The 19310-nt window shown below is 43.8% G+C and overlaps 1 protein-coding gene across 4 annotated transcripts in view; it reads right to left on the bottom strand.

The window, feature by feature from the left end:
- Positions 1 to 19310, bottom strand: part of wizb (WIZ zinc finger b) — a 39000-nt gene that overhangs the window by 12252 nt on the left and 7438 nt on the right. For 2 of the 4 annotated variants that reach the window (XM_054758862.1, XM_054758863.1), the window contains 8 exons: positions 18761 to 18907; positions 17323 to 18684; positions 16017 to 16439; positions 12297 to 12674; positions 2750 to 2878; positions 1467 to 2015; positions 949 to 1383; positions 356 to 856 (listed from right to left, as the gene is read on the bottom strand). In XM_054758862.1, the coding sequence (XP_054614837.1) occupies positions 356 to 856; positions 949 to 1383; positions 1467 to 2015; positions 2750 to 2878; positions 12297 to 12674; positions 16017 to 16439; positions 17323 to 18684; positions 18761 to 18907 (3924 nt within the window). The remainder of the gene's footprint in view (positions 1 to 355; positions 857 to 948; positions 1384 to 1466; positions 2016 to 2749; positions 2879 to 12296; positions 12675 to 16016; positions 16440 to 17322; positions 18685 to 18760; positions 18908 to 19310) is intronic. The other 2 variants (XM_054758860.1, XM_054758859.1) reach the window with 2 other exon arrangements.

Consider the following 19310-nt stretch of genomic DNA (forward strand, 5'->3'; position numbering starts at 1 on the left):
TTCAATCTTTGTGGATATGAAGCATTGATTCCCAACCACAGTGCTGCGGCACACTAGAGATCATCAGGTGAGCAGAGGGAAATTATCCAATTGATCCTAATTAATCGGATGATGATTTACTACAAATAATATACCATTGTTGATCTATCTATGCCAATGACTTATAGTGACAGGCGGAACAATTGAATGCTCTACAACTGGATGGCAGAAGGTACATGATTAACTTGTGTAGCCACCTGTTGCATTCAAACATTTTGTTTGGTGGTGTGCCACAAGATTTTCATATGGCTCACTAAAGGTTGGGCAACACGGGTGTAAAGGATGAATACGAGCTTAGAAGACAAAACGTAGTTACCCAAGTTGAGGGGGAACCCACTGTCAGAACTGCTCCAGCCAGGGCTGAGACGATCGGTGGGGAAACTGCGACGACTACTGGCCAAGGCTTCAGGAGCCGTGACCTCCAGCTGCACTGGCTCAGGCTTCAGCTTGAGTATGAGCCCACTGGAGGACGTTGGTGGGGTGGAGCCCGACTTAGAAACTGCGGATTGAGAAGGACTAGAGGAGCAGGAGAAGGGTAGGCGGCTGAGCAGGGCCGATGGAGAGGAGGAGGTCGAGAGAGGGGAATGGGGAGGTCCAGGGGAAGACGGAGGGGGAGTTTTTAGAGGTTTTAAAGGAAGGGCGCAAGGCAAACCCCGTCTTGTGATGAGTTCCCTTAGGGTGTCGATTGGGGAACCATTGACCGACCACTCGGTAATGCCCATTTGACGCAAGTGGGAACGAGCATGGCTGGACAGTCCTTTACGATTCTCAAAATACTCCCCACAGAATTCACAGCCGATTTCCTTTGAAGGTTCTCCTAGTGGTTAGAAAAGCAAACGGTTATCTTATATGATGGTGCACAACAGACGGGGGTGTTCAATTCTTTCAATTATTCCTAAGAACACTCACTTTGAGGCAGGGCCATGATCTCGCCACTACTGAGGCGGAAGACCTGCATGGAAGATGATTTGAGACGCTTGGCAGGCGGGCCAAAGGATGAGGAAGAGGTAGCTTTGGAGGTCGACCCGCCTCCGGCTGTCGTCGTCTTATATAGTGCGGCTGGAGAGGTGGAAGTCAGGCTGAGCGGAGGCTTCTTTGGGGAGGAGAGCGTGTTCGTGCTGCCCCGTGTTTCAGTGTTAAGGTTGAATTCACTGGCTTTGTGCTTGAATTCATCTGTGTCCATGAGCTGGTTCAAGAGGGCAATGGGAGAGCCTTTGGATTCGGAGTACTCCACCCCAAAGTGACGCAGGTGAGCCCGTGCATGGCTGGACAAGCCTTTCCGTGTCTCAAACCAGGCACCGCATAGCTGACAGACGATGTCCTTGTTGGCATCCACCTCAAGGGCTGCAAATAGACAGCGAGATTAAAAAAAATGAAAGCCAATTAAGAACACGGTCATGTGATTAAACATACAATCAGACACTCACTGAGGTTGAGAGGAGCATCATTTTCTTGTGGGGCCCAGATTGGTTTGGATTGTGGGATAGTCGTGGAGAGGTTAGAGACAGAGCTTTTTATCCCTGTAGCCTTGTGCTCCGTCGAACGCAAGGGGGAAGACACGGGCAGTAAAGAGGAAATGGGGGCTTTCCTCACTAGTGACAATGGGGAGCTGGAATGAGCTTGAGTTGGAGAGGCACAAGGAGATGGAGAAGAGGAACAGGAGGCGGGCACTGCTTTCACCGCTTTGGTCAAAATGGAAAGGGATATCGATTTCACGTCTGAGTCTCCTTCCAAGTCCTCACGTTTCTGGGAGTCAAAGAGAGCGGAGCTCCTGGGTGACTGGGGCTCCCGGTGAGGTGAGCTTATTTGCTTGTGTACATTACACTCCTTGGCAGTTTGGCAGGGGGGGTCAACGGGTGCACCGCCGCTTTCTAAAACACTGAATTCCCTCTGCAGCAGGTGAGAGCGGGCGTGGCTGGACATGGCACGTCTGGTCTCAAACTGCGCTCCACACAATTCACACTTCAAGTCATGAACTGGAAGAAAGGCCAGAAAAGCTCATTGAGAATCTTCACACAATGAGAAATGTATGTATTTTACAAATACCACGATTCAATCTCATCTCAAGATATTCACTAAAGCTTGAATTTCCACCAGGGAGTGGAACTTCATGTACACGATGTACTTTTTGGCAAATTCTGGAATTGCTACAACTGGGAAAAACATCCATGATACAGCAGGTATTTATGCAAGAAGGGAAATCTTGTTTAAGCATACAAAAAATGAAGGAAATGCAATATTTTACACTTTTCTTGTTTTTTTTTATGCTTTTTTCCCCCCCAAGGAGTGAGGGGAAAAAACACTGCATATCTGATGCTAGTGTATGGATACTGTACCACATGAGATAACTATGCTATGTATACTGTACCTACTCCATACGGACGTACACTTTCAGCATAAAGTAAATCATTTCATCCTTAGCGGCACAATTATTTTCAACTGGGGTATTACTGTGAAAAGCTGCTTCTTTTGATCTCTTGACACCTTTACAGCTTAGCAGCGTACCTTTTCTGCGCCAAGAAAAGGAACAGAGTCCATTAAAAGGCCCTACGGGGACCATTTATCTAAATTGTACCTTGAGGAACAAAAATGGTCTCCCGCTGTACTCCGATTTGCAACACAGTAAAGTATGATTTGCTATTTCCACAACAAGCATTACTATTAGGCTTGTCGGTAGCTAATACAACCGTTGGAAAAGTCTATTCCTCACCTTTTGTGTCTGCATCCTCCTCTGGAGAGCGGCTATCCTCATCTATGCTGTGCAGACGTGTTTTCTTTGGGCTCGAGCTCAGGCCATCTTTAGCCAGGTGCTGTCGCTCATCCTCCTCTTCTGCTGTTGCTGCAATAGAAGAAAGTTTATTTGTAGTAGTCATTAATCATCATTTTTGTGTGACCCCAATAGCTCTTCATGGAAAAACAAAGGACGTCCTCTTTTACAGCAGGAGCAGTCTTGGTCAGGCTGGGCCGCACCAAATATTACAGGCTTTCAAGTATTCCAAGAAAATATAAAATATACAACCTAGCAGCATCGCTAGGTGTCTTTCCGGCTTCCCAGCATGCTTTGCAGCACTTGTTTTGTAAAATTGCGTGTTTAGAGTTAACATACATGTTTATTATTCCCCATAGTTGTCTTATGTGTGTTTTTACTTAACTGTTATATGTTGTGCTGTCATTTCGGTGTTCACATTGTGATTGTAGTTCGTGTCCCCACCCCCCCGTTCATTTCACTGCGTGACAAGCTCACTTTGAACTCAGTGTTGGCTAACGCTTCCCCAATAACAGAACCTAATTCCGTTGAGCAAGCTAAAGTGTCAGTTCAAGATCACGGGCTACACTAACACCAGAGTTTGAAAAAATCTGGTTGTGTGGGCTGAAATTAGCCCGCGGGCCGTGGTTTGGAGACCGATGTCTGACAGTTTTCATGTTTTATGTATCAGGATGGTGTAAAAAAAGTCATTTAACCTTTACAAGGTTTGAAATAAAGGCAATCCAATCTCGGATGAATAACACACGGCATACGATACAATGCTATTACTTATTTAACAGCTACTAAGCCAAAATGGAGAGACGGTGTGTATAAAACAACTCAGTACACACTAGGACTTTCCATAGAAGAGTGTACGTAGCAACCAGTTTCAATCCCCACCATTTATCAAAATTCAACCCTTTCAGTGTCGGCCATTTTACACGATTTTGACTGTTTTTTTCAAGGCACACAGAATATTGTGTTCTATGGCTATTCTATTCTATGGCTATATAAACCTACCATTTTTCGCCAGAAACAAAAGTTTGTTTCTACCTTTTTTCCGTTCTTTGGTAATCAGCAGTAGAACATAGGTAAGTTTCAGGAAAATATCAGTTCCCAACAAAAAAAAGGGAGAAAACCAGCTTTTTGTGAAGATACATTTCAAGCATAACTTTCACTTTGACACAATTTTGTAGCTTTTGTGACAGCTCAAATATCTAAAGTATACGACAACATAAACAACACAAAAAAGGGTTGTTCCACGTCAAAATAATTTATTTGCAAATATAACACCATTAACTATTTAAAATTTTCACATTTAGAACTAAACTGAGTGTGTGCACGTGTGCTGTTGAGTGTGTAAACATGTAAAAGAGCCATGCCGAGCTCTTATCAAATGCACTTCTGCCACACCATGTGGCTTAAATCTGCATTGACAATGACTTATTTTAGTCTGCAGTTGCGTCATTACCTCTTTTTGCCTCTCGTGCAAAAAAACCCCAACGTAAAACACGTACAAACACTTTGGGAGCGAGCGTTTGGGTTTAAAAAAAAAAAAAGTATAAATACGTCTTTGATATGGAATGAGTTAATTGATCGTCAGCTAAAAGTTGTGCTATTTTCTGGTGTGCGTGCACAGTTCAAAGCAAGAAATTGCCTCCCGCCTCTAAAAAGAATATGGCATCAGGGGTTATGTTTGCAAAACTGATTCTGAACATACTACAGGAGTTGTAGAATGGCTACATTTATCTACAACCAAACATACGGTGTAAGCGCAAACTATCGTACACACAAACTATCAATCAATGTCGTGGGTGGATAATGACTTTAGTCTGTTGTCTCATGTCCAGAAGTTACAACCTGACTGAAATTGGGTCATGCAACATGCCGGTATCACACGGAATGGGTGAAGAAACAAGATGGCCCAGTTAGTCTTAGGTGGTCCAATAAAGTAGAGCGGAACCTCAATTTTTGTCATCAATCCATTCCAAAAAGGTCAGACGAAAACCAGAACGTATGAAAACCGAAAAAAAAATGAATAATGTACTGTTAATCCAGTTCACCTGTTCCAGACACCCCAAAAAATGAACACAAAACACATTTTATAGTTTTACATGCGGGGAAAAAAGAAAACAATAAAGTACATACAAGTGAAACTGATAAATTAACATTCAACATCACGTTTACCTTTAGGGAAGACTCTTGTTGGTGAACACAGTGCAAGGAGGTTTGAAGTTTCCAGTTCATGTTTTCATCTATTATGATCCCCAGAAATGTATTTTCATTCGCCCTTTCAATGTCCACTCTGTCTATTTGTATTTGGTCGTACGTGTCCCTTCTGCTATTACCAAATAGCATTATTTTAGTTTTACTTCAGTTCAAGGACAATAAAGATAAAGAGTAGACTGTTAGAGCTGTATTCTTGCTCACTTGAACTTTATTGTAAACTTCTAATGACAGTACAGTACAGTTCAGTTATCATTGGTCACCCACTTTCTAATATGCGTCTCCCTCAAACTGTTCCCTCTGAACCCGTGTTAAATGTTCTTACTTTGACATTACAGCAATCCTACTGTAATAGACGCTTACTTTGTACTTCTTTCTTGAGTTCAGCAAAGTTCTGCCACGGTCAACTTTTTTTTGGCAGTACTTCATTTAAAAAGCACAGATTCATCTAACACTGCAGCGCCCTTGAACGTCTCACCAGCGTAGTGCACCGTGCTTATTAGAGGAAGAGGGAAGACGGTTGCTTATCGTTCTGTGTGCTTTCTATGTACAAATAACCCCGCCCCCGCCGCACCAAAAAAAATGGAATCAAGTGTTGACGCAGGAGTGAAAATCCAGACATACGGTGCCCCTCCACAAGCCTGAAATATGTAAACCGGTGGTGTCCAAAGTGTGGTCCGGGGGTCATTTGCGGACCACAGCTCGTTTTTTTTGCGGGCCTGTGGCACATTATAGAAATAAAAGAACCCACAACAAAGCGAGCAAAAAGGCACAATGTAACGACAAAAACCTGAAATGTGGATACTAATAATGAATAATACTTGGGCTGTCAAACAATTACAAATTTTTAATCAGTTTTAAAATGAATCATGATTAATCGCCATTCGCAACTGTGTCTGAAATATGTCCAATTTTACTGCATTTAATGAACACAAAGATAAATGACAGGACAGGATTATATATATTCGGATGTATTAATCAAGCTAAAAAGATACCACGCAAGTCTAAAAATCTGTCTAACACGTCTATTTTAATGGTAGCAGAATATTTGAATCACTTTAAAAGGTGTTCTTATGAGCAATAAGGGGTTGCATTCAAAGACATCACGTTACTTGTTTTCAGTGTATTTTCCAGCATACTTAAATGTAGCAAATTGTACATCCAAATTGAGTCACTGATAAGATTATCCACCTCATGTTTTTCTTTATCTTCCTGTTTATTTACGCACACACGTCATAAAGCTGTTTTTGTGATGTTCGGAGTGTCCCTGAATGCATCTCGCGGTCTTGTAACAGAATGAGGAAGTGTCGTTCCTTTAGCAAATTGTACATCCAAATTGAGTCACGAAGTGAGTGATAAGGATATCCACCTCATGTTTTTCTTTATCTTCCTGTTTATTTACGCACACACGTCATAAAGCTGTTTTTGTGATGTTCGGAGTGTCCCTGAATGCATCTCGCGGTCTTGTAACAGAATGAGGAAGTGTCGTTCCCAGGTTGAAGGAAGGGACTAAAGACGTGCGAGTTGGAGATACATACAGTATACGGTGTCGGAATTGTACTGCTGTTGATGTGTTCAGGTCAGATTGAAGTTAGAAAAGAGCGTCAGACTCTGTGTGACTGGGTGGGGACGCTCCACTGTGCTTCCATCTGCTGTCATAACAGCGACGCGTGCTTGCTCCGGTGCGCATGCGTTAATTACACAAAAAATTTTTACGGAATTAATGAAATTGGTTAGTGCCCTAATAACACTTTTTTTTTTTGCCTTTTCATAAATTACACATGCGCCATTGCCAATGATGCAAATTACACTATGGCAGAAGACACCCCCCACCAAAAATAGATTGCAGTCCTGTAGGAAACATTATTATTATTATTATTATTATTATTATTAGTTGAAGTCGTGACACCTTCCAAAAACTGTATATTTATTGGAAAGAGAAGAAAATAAAGGATGTTCAAGTGATGCTCAAATGAAAGGAAATAAAAGAAACAACAATCATGTGAGCTGACATTTTCTAAGCAAGTTGAGCGATTTATAACCAAAAGTAAATACAGTGAACAAATATAAGCAGCCCCCCCCGGCCATGCATGATTAGGACCAACGTGCCATTTTGCGGGACAAAAATGGATGAAAGGGGAAGAAAAAGACATGGAGACAGACAAAGCTTTCGTCTGGTGGGCGGGCCCCTCAGCTCCTCACTGTCATGGAGCGACGATGTGACACCTCAGGGTGCACACTAACAACATCATCTTCATCCTCAGCAAACGTGGAGCAAAGTCAACCTCTCTCGCTCCACTTTGCATCCTCTCCACCGAGTTCAACTTCGGCGGTGGCCAACGTGTAAGTTGGATCCTAGCGGCTACGAAGTTAACACATTCCCAACCACAGCGCGGCATCTTAAGACAAATCAAAGCCAAGTAAAATGGCGAAGATTGGGCAATTTTAGGGAAGACGCACTCATCAAACAACAAAGAACGTGACCACGTCAGCGACGAGAAGGGTCATCTCACATGAGTAAAGACCTTCTTCACACGTCACCTGTGCGAGAGACACGCATTTTCTTGACACTTTTAATGCCTCTCGTCTGCCCCGCGACGGCACTCAAGATGCGGCTTGAGTCCGCGCCGTGCATCGCCGCGGTGGGAACCGAGCGCACGCTGATTCTACACACCGGCAGCTACTCACCGGTCCGCAACCGCAGTGCATCGGACTCCCCCCGGCAGCCGACGGCAGACAGCTTTTCCGCTATTGTTTGGGTCTGCGGGGAGGTGGAAGCAGCCATTTTGCCCCCATATGCACCGCTGAGCTAAGGCGTGACCAATCGAGTGGAGGCGGAGGTTGGGATGAACGCACCGAGTGCCACCACATCAACCGGCATCAGGAGACTTTCTCACCGCGCTCATTCTCTCTCGCGCGCTCTCTGTCGCCGTGACACACACACACACACACAGGAGCAGATGACACTCCCCAGCATTCAAACTGACAGGTGAACTTCAAGCACCTTGAGTTCATACTGTATGTACCACGGCATCATACATCTGTCACCATCAATCCTACCTTGGTGCAATGCTAAAACACACCCAGTCACTATCAACACTGGATTTGGGGGGGATAAAACACCTAATACAGTTGAACCCACAGTAAATGTAAAGCTGCCATTGAATCGCTTGGCGTAGACTAATAGCTTGAGGCTCTTTTGAAAGGTAAAAAGCTGATTTCCCCCCCTCCCCAGCAGTGCTACAGTGCTACATCTACTGACAATGACAAATAGCAGTTTGAATACACTGATGTTTTTTTATGGGTTTTTTTTTAGGTTGGCCTATATTTTTGCTTTCAAATAACTAGTTTCGTTATACAGACTGGAAAACACAATGGAGCCGTAGCTTGAGTCCTTACCTAATCCTAAAATTAGCCAATAATAGCACATCAATTGAGTACTTTACTCAAGTTTTTCTAAGGTTAGGATCAGACGTTCCAAAGGTGTTCCATTTGGAGACCCTTGGTCACACTTGTGTAAACAAAGCTCCATGCCGTCCCTGAAGACGGTTTTGTCATGACTGTAAAAGCCAGAAAAAAAACAACTTCCAAGGTGCAACATTGAGGCGCCGTCAGCTTTGCCAGACGTACAAAACTGTCACCCTCTGCATGATCTGTAATTCCAAAAATCCGATGATGTACAATCATTGGACCACTCCAATACATAGCTATTAGAAAACACAAACGGCACATGCCTCTTTACGGCCAGTGGCAGCATGTTTACAGCAATGCTGTAAAACTGCATTATAAGTTATACTATCCACCGTCTGTGGCAATGTTTACTGTAGCAGATGGTCTTAAAGGGATAGTTCGGATTTGTTGACATGAAGTTGTATGACGTCCTCATTAGCATTGTGGTCCGATAACTGCGACTTACCCCCTCCTAAGTCGGTGTCTAAAAAGATGTCTAAAAATCCGAACTATCCCTGTGAGCAATGTCAAATCAGGTATGTACGATTTAAAAATGTGATCATTTAAACTACTGGTACAATAGTTTGTGTTGACGCACAGTCCACGTCCACTCCACGTTTCCCTTTGCTCCGTTACATAGTGCAGATCCTTGCGTTCCTGACAGAAGTCTGCCCATCAACCAGCATGTCTATTTTCACAATTTCATTGGCTATTTAATGCATCAGTTCTTGCTTGGCTGTAACTGGCCTGCACTATGTTGGCTAGAAGACGGGCTGCACCTATTCTACCCATATGTGATCGAGGCCTGGAAAACCAATTCCACGCTATTTTTGCTGCTTTCACATGCTAGACAGTATATCCAAACTGCACCACATGTGAGGGGAAAAAATGGGTCACTGGAACCCTGCACTGTAAATCCAGCTACACTGACACCTCAAGGCAATTTGCAATCTTTAATTACTGCGGGACGAAGACTATTCTGCAAACATTCAAAGAAACTGCGGACATGAGGACAGCATTACGCTTATGCAATTCGAGGGCTGTAGCAGAGAGGAATAACACTGGGAGACAAAAAACCCATGAAAAGCACAACTAATGAACTTTGTTCTAACGCTTCTTCTTTTAACGTCACAAACAAGACGGAGCACCCATTGCTCGTTGAGAAGAGCGGCACGTGCTTTCATCTCAGTCTGTTAGAAAGCCCGCAATTTTTTCCGTTTGTCTTCGTTTCATTGATGGTAATATGTTTTTCATCAACCATTAAGATTTCTCACTTTGTGCGGCGGACCTTGAACGCACCACATTTATGGGCCGTGAGATGCAAAAGTGAGACCTATACGTAACTTTCTCAGGCGCTGCCACAGCTGAATAAATCCAACAACTAGAAGACAAACTGCCGTGTTCTTGAACCTGAACACACACATCAATACCTTTTTTGGCACTGTAGTCTCCAAAAAGTCTTTTGACTAAGTTTGTCACTCAGATGCGTATGATGAGATGTGTTAACAAGCGGAGTTACACAAACCTTTATGATGTGCTTATGAGCGAGGACAAACGGGTAGCACCGAATCAATTTGTGGCGATCAAAATGTATTTGTGGCGGGCCACCACACCATAAATTAATGTATGGGAAATACAGACATGTAGGCTAAAATAGTATAAAATATGAAATCCATTTTATTTTTTCACAAATTCATTTTTTTGTTTTTTTTCAAATTCAGTTTTTTTTAAACTTTTAATTTAAGAGGGCTGTCAAATGATTAAATCAAATTAATCAGTAGTCCACTTAATCACGATTAATCACCATTTGCAACTACATGTAAAATATGCCAATTTTTACCATATTTTATGAACATAACGAGAAATGATGAAAAAGATGAATGACAGGACACAATTACATACATATTTGTATGTATTAACAGCTCCAAATGAACTTTTAAAAATGTAACTCGAGCTAAAAGGAAGCGCACGTCTGAAAATACTTTCCCAACGCTAGTCTCTTTAGTAGTAGCGCAATATTTGGATCACACTTTAACTTGTTATTATGAGCCATGACGAGTTGCGTTCAAAGACACCAAGTAATATAAGTAGAATTCTGTAGTGTAGATGTGTTTTCTGGGATTTCCGAGCATACTTAAATGCAGCAAATTGTACTTCCGCGGTAACAGTTAGGTTAGTGACTGATGGGAGAGAATACCCACTTCTTGATTTTCTTTATCTTTTTGTTTATTTAGACCACACGTACGCGCATAATTAAGACACTATTGTGATTTTCGGAATGTCCATGAATGCATCCCGAGGCCGTCTCGTGACAATGAGGAAGTGTCGCCCCGAGGAGGACTAGAGACGTGTTTTGTGAGTTGGAGAAACTTACCTGTATATGGTGTTGGAATTGCGTGTTCAGGTCAGAGTAAAGTTCTAACAGAGCATCCGACTTTGTGTCAGACTGTATGGGGACGCTACACTATTCATCCGGCTGCCGTCATAACAGAGGTATGGCTTGACATGATGCACATGCATTAATTACGCTAAAAATTTTAACGTAATTTATGAAATAAATGAGTTACCACTGTTAACACGCTATTTTTGACAGCCCTGCTATTTGCACTCATTGTACCAGCATAGAGTGTGTACTTTTGTGATAGTAAATCAAATGTAGGCAAATTAAATGTAAAAATCCTTACATTTATTGATGCAACACATCACTGGCCAATTTTGCCCAGCATTTCAGAAACGGATGATGACTTGTGGGACGTCAGCCTTAATGAGAGGTCAGCCACTGCACACACAGAATCCTCAAGCAACTGCTCTTTTTGAAGGCCGGAAGTGTGTTGTGTGTGTTGAGAATGTCTGTTGACTGTTAAAAGACGATCCGGGAGAAGGAATAAACGTGCCTCTCATCCTTTATTCAGTCAGAACTTGCACAACGTCATCGGGCATCGTAAAAACGCTCATTTGCGTGAACAAGCCGTAAAACACACACTCTAAAATACACTCCAACAGTCTGAGTCGTGCACACACAGCCACACTAGCATTCTCTGCTAAACTAAGCTAACCCCGCTAGCTTCCATTCAATTTTTTTTTTTGGCAACTTCTTCCAGTGTTTCAGGTCGTCGTGTCAACATGTTTAGTTCAGGAGGGGGCGGGCTAGTGCTTGTGATGAGATTCTGCCATGATTGAGCAGTCTGTCGGGGAAATACTTCCCCACACAAACGTTCCTTCACCTCACAATGACGGCATTTCATTCGCATTTTCTCAATTTCCATGATGTCAACGTCCTTTTTTTTATTGGAGATTCTCCTAAAAGTACACCAAACAGACAAAAGTATGTCGACACACTTCTTGATCATTTCATTCATGAATCAAGAGTTGGGCAGGAACCCTCATTCGCCCTGGAATCTTTTATTTGTACTTTAACCAAGACCTTTTGGACACTCTAATGCTTCCGACCTTTTAGGAAAAGTTTTGTAAAGGCCCTTTTCTGTTCCAGCAAGACTGTGCGCTACTACACAAATCAACGTCCATCAACGCATGCTTGGATTGCACAGAACCCTGACCTCAAGCCCATCTAGAACAGTGATGGTGAGCCTGCAGGGCTTTATAGAGCGTATTTCACACGCTTTTCGATTTAGCTTGTATTACACTATCAGGGGTAAAAAGAAGCCAGAGCTTACTCCAGCCAGGTTCGGATAAGAAACCAAGAACAGCCTGGATTTTGCACCAGTCACACAAGCATTCACACTCACACACCATTTCCAGCTTTCTTTAACATCCAGAAAGACTTGTGAGCAGACTCATCCACTGTGCCACAGCTAATCCACACAGTAAAACCTACCTTCTTTGACACCATCCTCCTCATTCAAAGGTTCAGGAGAAGCCAGTGCACCCGGAGAAGCAGCATTTATCCTCCTCTCACTCATCTCTCCTTCCAGTTTGACCTCAATAATCCCATTCTCCTCCTCCTCCTCCTCGTCCTCCTCTTCCTGACCAGAGATAGGGCTCCGCGGGGGAGCTGTGGGGATTACAAGGTCAGGTCTGCTGGAGAACAGCTTTCTCAGGATGTGGATCGGGGAGATGGTAACATCCCAGTTGGTGATGCCAAAGTCCCGGAGGTGCGCCCGGGCATGGCTGGACAAGCCGGCGCGAGTGTCAAAGCCGGCGCTACAGAACTCGCAGTGCATCACGCTGTATGTGGCTGGATCAAAGTTGGCCACTGCGGAATGAGACAAAAAATATCATCTGATCAACATATGCAAATGGTGCCCAACCACTTTTCTATTATCAGAAGTATCAAGCATTTACATGAACGTTATTCCGCAACAAATGTACATACATAAACATTTACTGCATGAAAGAACACCGCCATTGCGATACGGATTGGAGCCCAGTCCATGAACAAAATGTGTGGCTCACTCGGTTGGGATGAGTCCAAACACTTTCCAGTTCCAAAACATTGCACTTCAGAAAAGCAATAATGCAGCAGTGATGTTGTGGCATCAGTGGAATATCACTTCGCTAAGGGCGTACTCCCACGAGGCCAATCGTATCATGCCTGGGCCCATTTCCAGGGTTTCCAGTACACTCATTTATTATTGGCGGCCAGCCCCAATTAAATTTGGACCGAAATTTGGCACTACCTTTTGCTCCCCGTCGTTCAAGATCACATTTCTAATAGGATTGTCTGAGTGGCTTGTCGTTACAACTTCATCCGAAGCACTTCGGCTTGCTTAAGGAAGCGGGACTTTCAGTCGTGCAAGCGATAGCCAAGAACGGTCATCAACAAGAACAACGGTCTCACTCACTCACTCAAAAATAAACAGAACCACACGTGGCAGGTAAGTTAACACACAACAACAATAAACTACCATGTTATGTAAATAACAAGTGCCCGCAAGGCATGCTAGGTACTCCTCCCAATGCTACGACATAGTGACATATTAGATGTACGTACACATCTCCGTAATATGGATCACAAGACACATCGGGAATGTTTTTTTTATAAATTGTTATAAGACACACATGCACGCACATCTACCACCGTACGAAATGAAACCAACACCCGTGAATCATCAACTTCGTGTTCTGTTGTTAATAGGGTTTAAAAAAACGACATAATGTCGCACATTTCTGATAACAACCCAAAAAGCTCAGTGTCACCCGTCGACACACACAGAGTTTTGCATCATGGCAAATAATGCAAATGAGATGCTGACGTCATCAGGCGCCACCCTGCGACCAGAATAATCAGTAGGGGTGGGCCTATTGATTCAAATATCGACAGTATGAAGGGTGGTATCAGTATTGGATCGATACGAATGTGATAAGATGGATATTTCAGTTCTTTTTGTAAGAAATATCTGCACGTTTTTGTTGTTGTGTTGTTCATATTGTTACAATGTGATAATCATATATTATTATACTCTTTATAAACTCAGGGCATGAGTTCTTGGACACAGGAGGGCACATTAAATGGTTACATTTTTTACAAATACGTTTGCCAAAAATCTTTATTGTGATCATAATTGTGATCAACAAATCAAAGGCAAAATCTGAAAATCATGGTATTAATCATGGTTGGTATTAATACCGTATTCTGGCCCTGTATTTACCTGGTATTGGATTGATACCCAAATTTGGTGTCAGTATCAAAGTATCGACCACCGCTTATAACTAGAACCACTCGAAATAACACAAAATGTCAGGGAAATTGCAGTTATACAGTCGTGTAAAAGTGATGGGACAAGCAAACTGGCCAAAGCGCGAATTCTCAGTGGGGGTATAAATGAGAGTGCAGTGATTCCCAACCAGGGGTGAGCGTACCTCTGGTGGTACGTGAACAAATTGCAGGGGGTACGCGGAAACATTTAATTTCCAAGATGATTAAATGAAATATTCTCAGTCATTTGGGAAACACTGGCCTAGTGTGAGAACACCCTTAGTGTCTCATCACACTGGTGCAGTTTTCTCGCTATACTGCTCACATCCCCTAGTGGGCACTAGTGCATTGTTTCTGGGGATTGCTGTGACATGCTATAATTATCTGTTACCCACGCCTTTGTTATTTTTGTGGCACTTGATCTCAGTTTCTCTGCATTCCCACCCAATTTGAAAAGCAATTGAAATTCCTTCCTCTTTTTTTGCTTTTTAAGACACTAGTGCTGCATTGAAGCTGGAATGTAGGAAATAGCCCATTTGCAGCCAAGTCTTCAAGGTGAACACAGTCAGATGTAAACAGCAAAATGACCGATGGGCGTAATAAGCTGGTATTTGCTTTCTTTGTCTGTCAGCAGTCTAGAGAACGAACCTAATCTCTATGACCTTTTCTGGAAAAAACGTCATGCGGAGGGGAAACAGCGATCTCCACATAGAACAAGTTGTGTTGGTCTCCTTCAGTACACAGTGAGTCACGTTTTTCCAACTGTAATTATTTGTTTGGCTCAGCTTTTTTTTTGTTTTTTTTCAATGCCGGATGCCCTTCCGTTTATCCATGCTGGGAACCAGAACTGGAACGATCCAATGCCTGGGTGTTGAGACACAGGGCGGGATGTAAAACTACCACTAGGGAATTTCAATAATGAATTGATTGCTACTCATTTGGAATTGAATGTATAACTGAAGGGGGAGTTGCATCCCGACGTACTGTACATGCTCCTACGTGCTGGCTACGTGCAAAAATGGGGAAAATCGCAAGAGAAACCCACATTGCCCGCATGGATTTTCAAACCCGCAGACAGCACGCAAAGCCCGTAGGAAGAAAATTGGGATGCAAATGATTTTCTGCGTGCACGCAGGAATACCTTGCACGCAGCCAGGTCACGAGGGCAAGGCAGAGGAGGAGTCAGTGTGTCCTAAGTTTAAAAAGTACATTGCCCGGCCATGGCAGCAGCTCCTCCAGCTGTACATCCTGGTTCGTGCCACCTCCGCGGTTGCACGGCGGCTGCCCACATAGCATATCCGAAATTAATGCGCCTTGCCCGGCCACGGCGGATGGATTCTCCTGGCCAAAATTCTGGTTCTCCCGATCTCCGTGGACGCACGGCTGCGGCTGACGTAGTGTAGTCGGCATTAATGCACCTTACCCGGCTGCTCTTCCCACTGTTCTCTTGTTCTCCCGATCACGATAGACGTAGGAAGCCGGTGCGGCCATCTTGCAATCAAAGTGAGTGGGCTTCACGAACCTCGTAAGCTGCCCACACACAGCGAGTGAAACGTACGACAGCCTTACATGAAGCACCCCTAGCATGCACGAGTCACACTAAAGTAGCACAGTGATGTCAATATTAAGACCTCATCCTAATAATCCTGTCTCTCCCTCTCTTGCAACACCCCTTCCAGTGTGCAAGACAACTGCAGACAAGTTCCAAGTTCTTCATTTTTTTATGATGACAGTTTAGTTCAATTATTGTATTTGTTATATTAGCGTATTTTAAATATCCATCACGTGTATTGTGTGAATGACTGGTGAGTGACTAACTCCAGTGGTTGCAATTCACAATTAAAAAGGAGACAAGAAGCGGCTAAATATTCCAAAAGTCATTAGTAAAAATACTCTTACCTTTTTTCTTCTTCTTCTGGTAGGAAAACCTCTTCTCAATTGCGTTGACCTCCTCGGGGGATATGAAGTGGCGCACATTGTAGCTCACGCCCACCCGGTTCAGGTGGCCCCTCACGTGATTGGCGAGCCCGATGCCGTTATGGAATCGATCGGGGCAGTAGGGGCATTTCCTCTCCACACTCTTCAGGCCCTCTGAGACCTCATCTTCAAAGTCACCCAAGATGTCCCCAGCAGACAGGAAACGTTGCACACGCTCATCGTCAACGTCGTCCTCGTCCTCGTCACCACCGTCACTGTCAATTTCCGCGAGGGCAGCAGTAATCCTGTTGCTCCTCCTCAACACCTTTAGATTGCTTTCCTCCTGCTTGTCGTTCTCCTTCAAACATTTCCTCGTGTGCGGTGACAAAGTGGCGCTCGGCCGCTCTGCACACAAAATTATAAGCAGACTTTAAATACAAGAGTCGCGTCGTAAATACTGTACATAAAGAAAAAGAGAACTAGTTGTTTGTGCTCGGTGGAAGAATGCATAAGGCGGAGTAATACGTAATTGTGTCGCTACACTAAAGGAAGGACAACGTCACTTTTCTTCTATTTAGTTAACTTTTTAACTAAACTTCTCCCAAGTGTGAGGCAGACTCATTTAGCGGCAGCACGTACAAGGAAAGTGAAAGTGAAGTGAAATGAGACGTCATAAAACACTCAAATAAATCAACTGTCATCAAAGATAAAGATGGCATCCTTAAACATGTGAAAGAATCTGCTCTGTTTGGACCTGCACTCTTAGCAGGGTGAAGCCCACCCCAGATTCTTTTGCTCTACCAGCTGTGAAATAATGCCAAGTAAGATTTAAGATGTAATATTAAAAGGAGTAGATACAACTGCAGTTGCAATGCCAGCACTGGAGAAAACGGTCAGCCCACCAGCCAAGGTCTAGCAGTCACTAGTCTAAAGTGAAACTGAGTTCCTCTTCCTCTTACGCCTGCTGTGGAGGCGGTTCCAATGATCAGGAAACTTTGTTGGTCTTTTGTTCTGATCTGGTTTCAACCAGTCCTTGGCTAGGTGGCTGGGCATCTCAGCCAGGAGACAGAAAGGGTGACTCTTCACTGTGTGTGTGAGATTAATTAGTTATTTCTTGTATTTAATCATCTTATTACTGTATTTTACAGTAGTTATCATTCATGTGTTCTGTGTACAGTGTGACTGATTTAGGTGTTCATTTACATATAAGACATCACTGGATCTTGTTTGGAACCCGAGGACCACCTGTACTGCATTGTGTCGCCATCCGTCGACTTTTTAACCTCACCTGTGTCAGATCCAGCCGTGGTGTGCCGTTTCCCTCCGACCCTCTCAGAGTCTAGCTCTGCATGGCTCTCCTGCTCTGCTTCACTGCCCGGAAGGTCCTCTTCGTTCAGTCTGGCGCGCCTACTGAACCTCCTGTTTCGGTTACATCTGAGGACATTTGTCTCACCGTCCTCTGAGCCATGGTGGGCTTTGGCTTGAGATGCGTTGGACTGGGATGCAGAGTCAGATGCACGATTGGAATCCAGGACGGAGTTTAACACATCATAAGATGAACGGCTGCTCTCAGCATCAACCTGCGTCCTCATGATGGAGTTCTTTTCGGAATGGAGCCGTTTCCCCTGCGCCCTAACAACCACTTGACTTAAGCCCGGGGAAGATGAAGCCACGCATGACAGGGAATCAGGAGAAGAGGACTTAATGGTGGGTTTTTTCTTCGTGTGCGTCTTGGTGTGATTAGCAAGCGCCTGGGAGGTTCTTGTGCTGAAGTTACATTGGGTACAGACAAAGCGGCGGCGGTACAAAACCGCTTGGGGCTGGAATGTGGCTCCAAAAGAACCAGGGGGGCTTTGAGGTGCATTTGATTCAAGAGCAGCTTGATCTCCATCAGATGGGGGCTGATATAATGGTGGAAAAGTGCTTGACACCTTGTCAGGAGTAGCAACCGGACTAAAATGTTCATGCTTCACTACCTTAGTGTCTTGTCTCTCTTTTGTCTTGTCGTCTTCATTAAGCTTCTGGATTTCCAACATGATCTTCACACGAGACTCCTGGTGCCTTTTTTGGTGGTCGTCCAGCGAAACACAAGTGGGCAGGTCCCATCCACACTCGCTACACAGAAAACCACCCTCTTCACCTGTTTGAGAGTGCTCAATCATGTGCTCCTTTAGGTGGACCTGCTTTTTAAAGTAAATGCTACATTCCACACAGGTGAAAATGTCATGTTCCAAATTACAGTCTCCATCTCCGATCACGATCGGATCTTCTGCCAATCCCTCCCCAAAGACCCCCGCACCTTGACTTGGAGGTGATCCGTGAGGACTCCCACTCGCTTGCTTACCAGTCTCGGTCAAAGTGTGCGTTAAGGTTTCGAGGCTGGTGAACGGCCTGAGGAGGAGCTTCTTCTTTCTGGACCTCTGAATGAGTGTGCAGTGAGGCCACGGGGCAGGAGGGGAACTCTCAGGGTCGGAGTCTCCGGTGAAGGTGTACACATCCTTCTCACGCTCGTTGATGTCGTTTCCCTCGGGACTTTTCTCCAACTCCCTTATGTCTGCATCCTCCTCCCTCTGGCAAGTGTCCTTTGGTTTTGCTTTGCAGAGGAAGAGCTCGGCTCCCTCAGATATGTTCCAGTCATGGCTGCCTCCTACTGTGATGCGAAATCAGAGGAATTATGAATAAAAAAGCGGCTGGAAAAAAGCTGTAAAAAGCAGATTTTGCTCTACCTACAGTCTGTCGGGCCAAGCTGAGATGCATTTGGTTCTTCTTTTTTTGTGCTTTCTTTATTTTCATTGCACACCTCCTCAGGGGCAGACGGATCAGTCTTCTGCTCCAACTGCTTTCCAGCTTCTTTGTCATCTTCACTACCAGCTCTGGATGGCATCCAAAGAGGGGGAAAAAAACATGACGTTACACTTTCAGCCTGTGAATAAGTGTGCATATTACTCATTAAACACTCGCAAATAATCCAAATAACATTCTGAGTCATCCTGCGCCGGTTAGCATAGGAAAAGACATGAGATGGGTGGGCAACAAAAACAGGAAAACAAGATGTACTTGTAGAATCACTTCTTTGAAGCTGCACTATGTAAATCTAAACTTTCATGGGGAAAATATGAAGTAATAAAGTATCAATTATAACAGGATAAAAAACCAAAAATACTCCAAAGTGTGTATATATGGAGATATATATATATATATATATATATATATGTATATATATATATATATATATATATATATATATATATATCGTGTATATATATATATATATAT

This window comes from Dunckerocampus dactyliophorus, chromosome 18 (genome assembly GCF_027744805.1).
Source record: "Dunckerocampus dactyliophorus isolate RoL2022-P2 chromosome 18, RoL_Ddac_1.1, whole genome shotgun sequence".
Lineage (NCBI taxonomy): Eukaryota > Metazoa > Chordata > Actinopteri > Syngnathiformes > Syngnathidae > Dunckerocampus > Dunckerocampus dactyliophorus.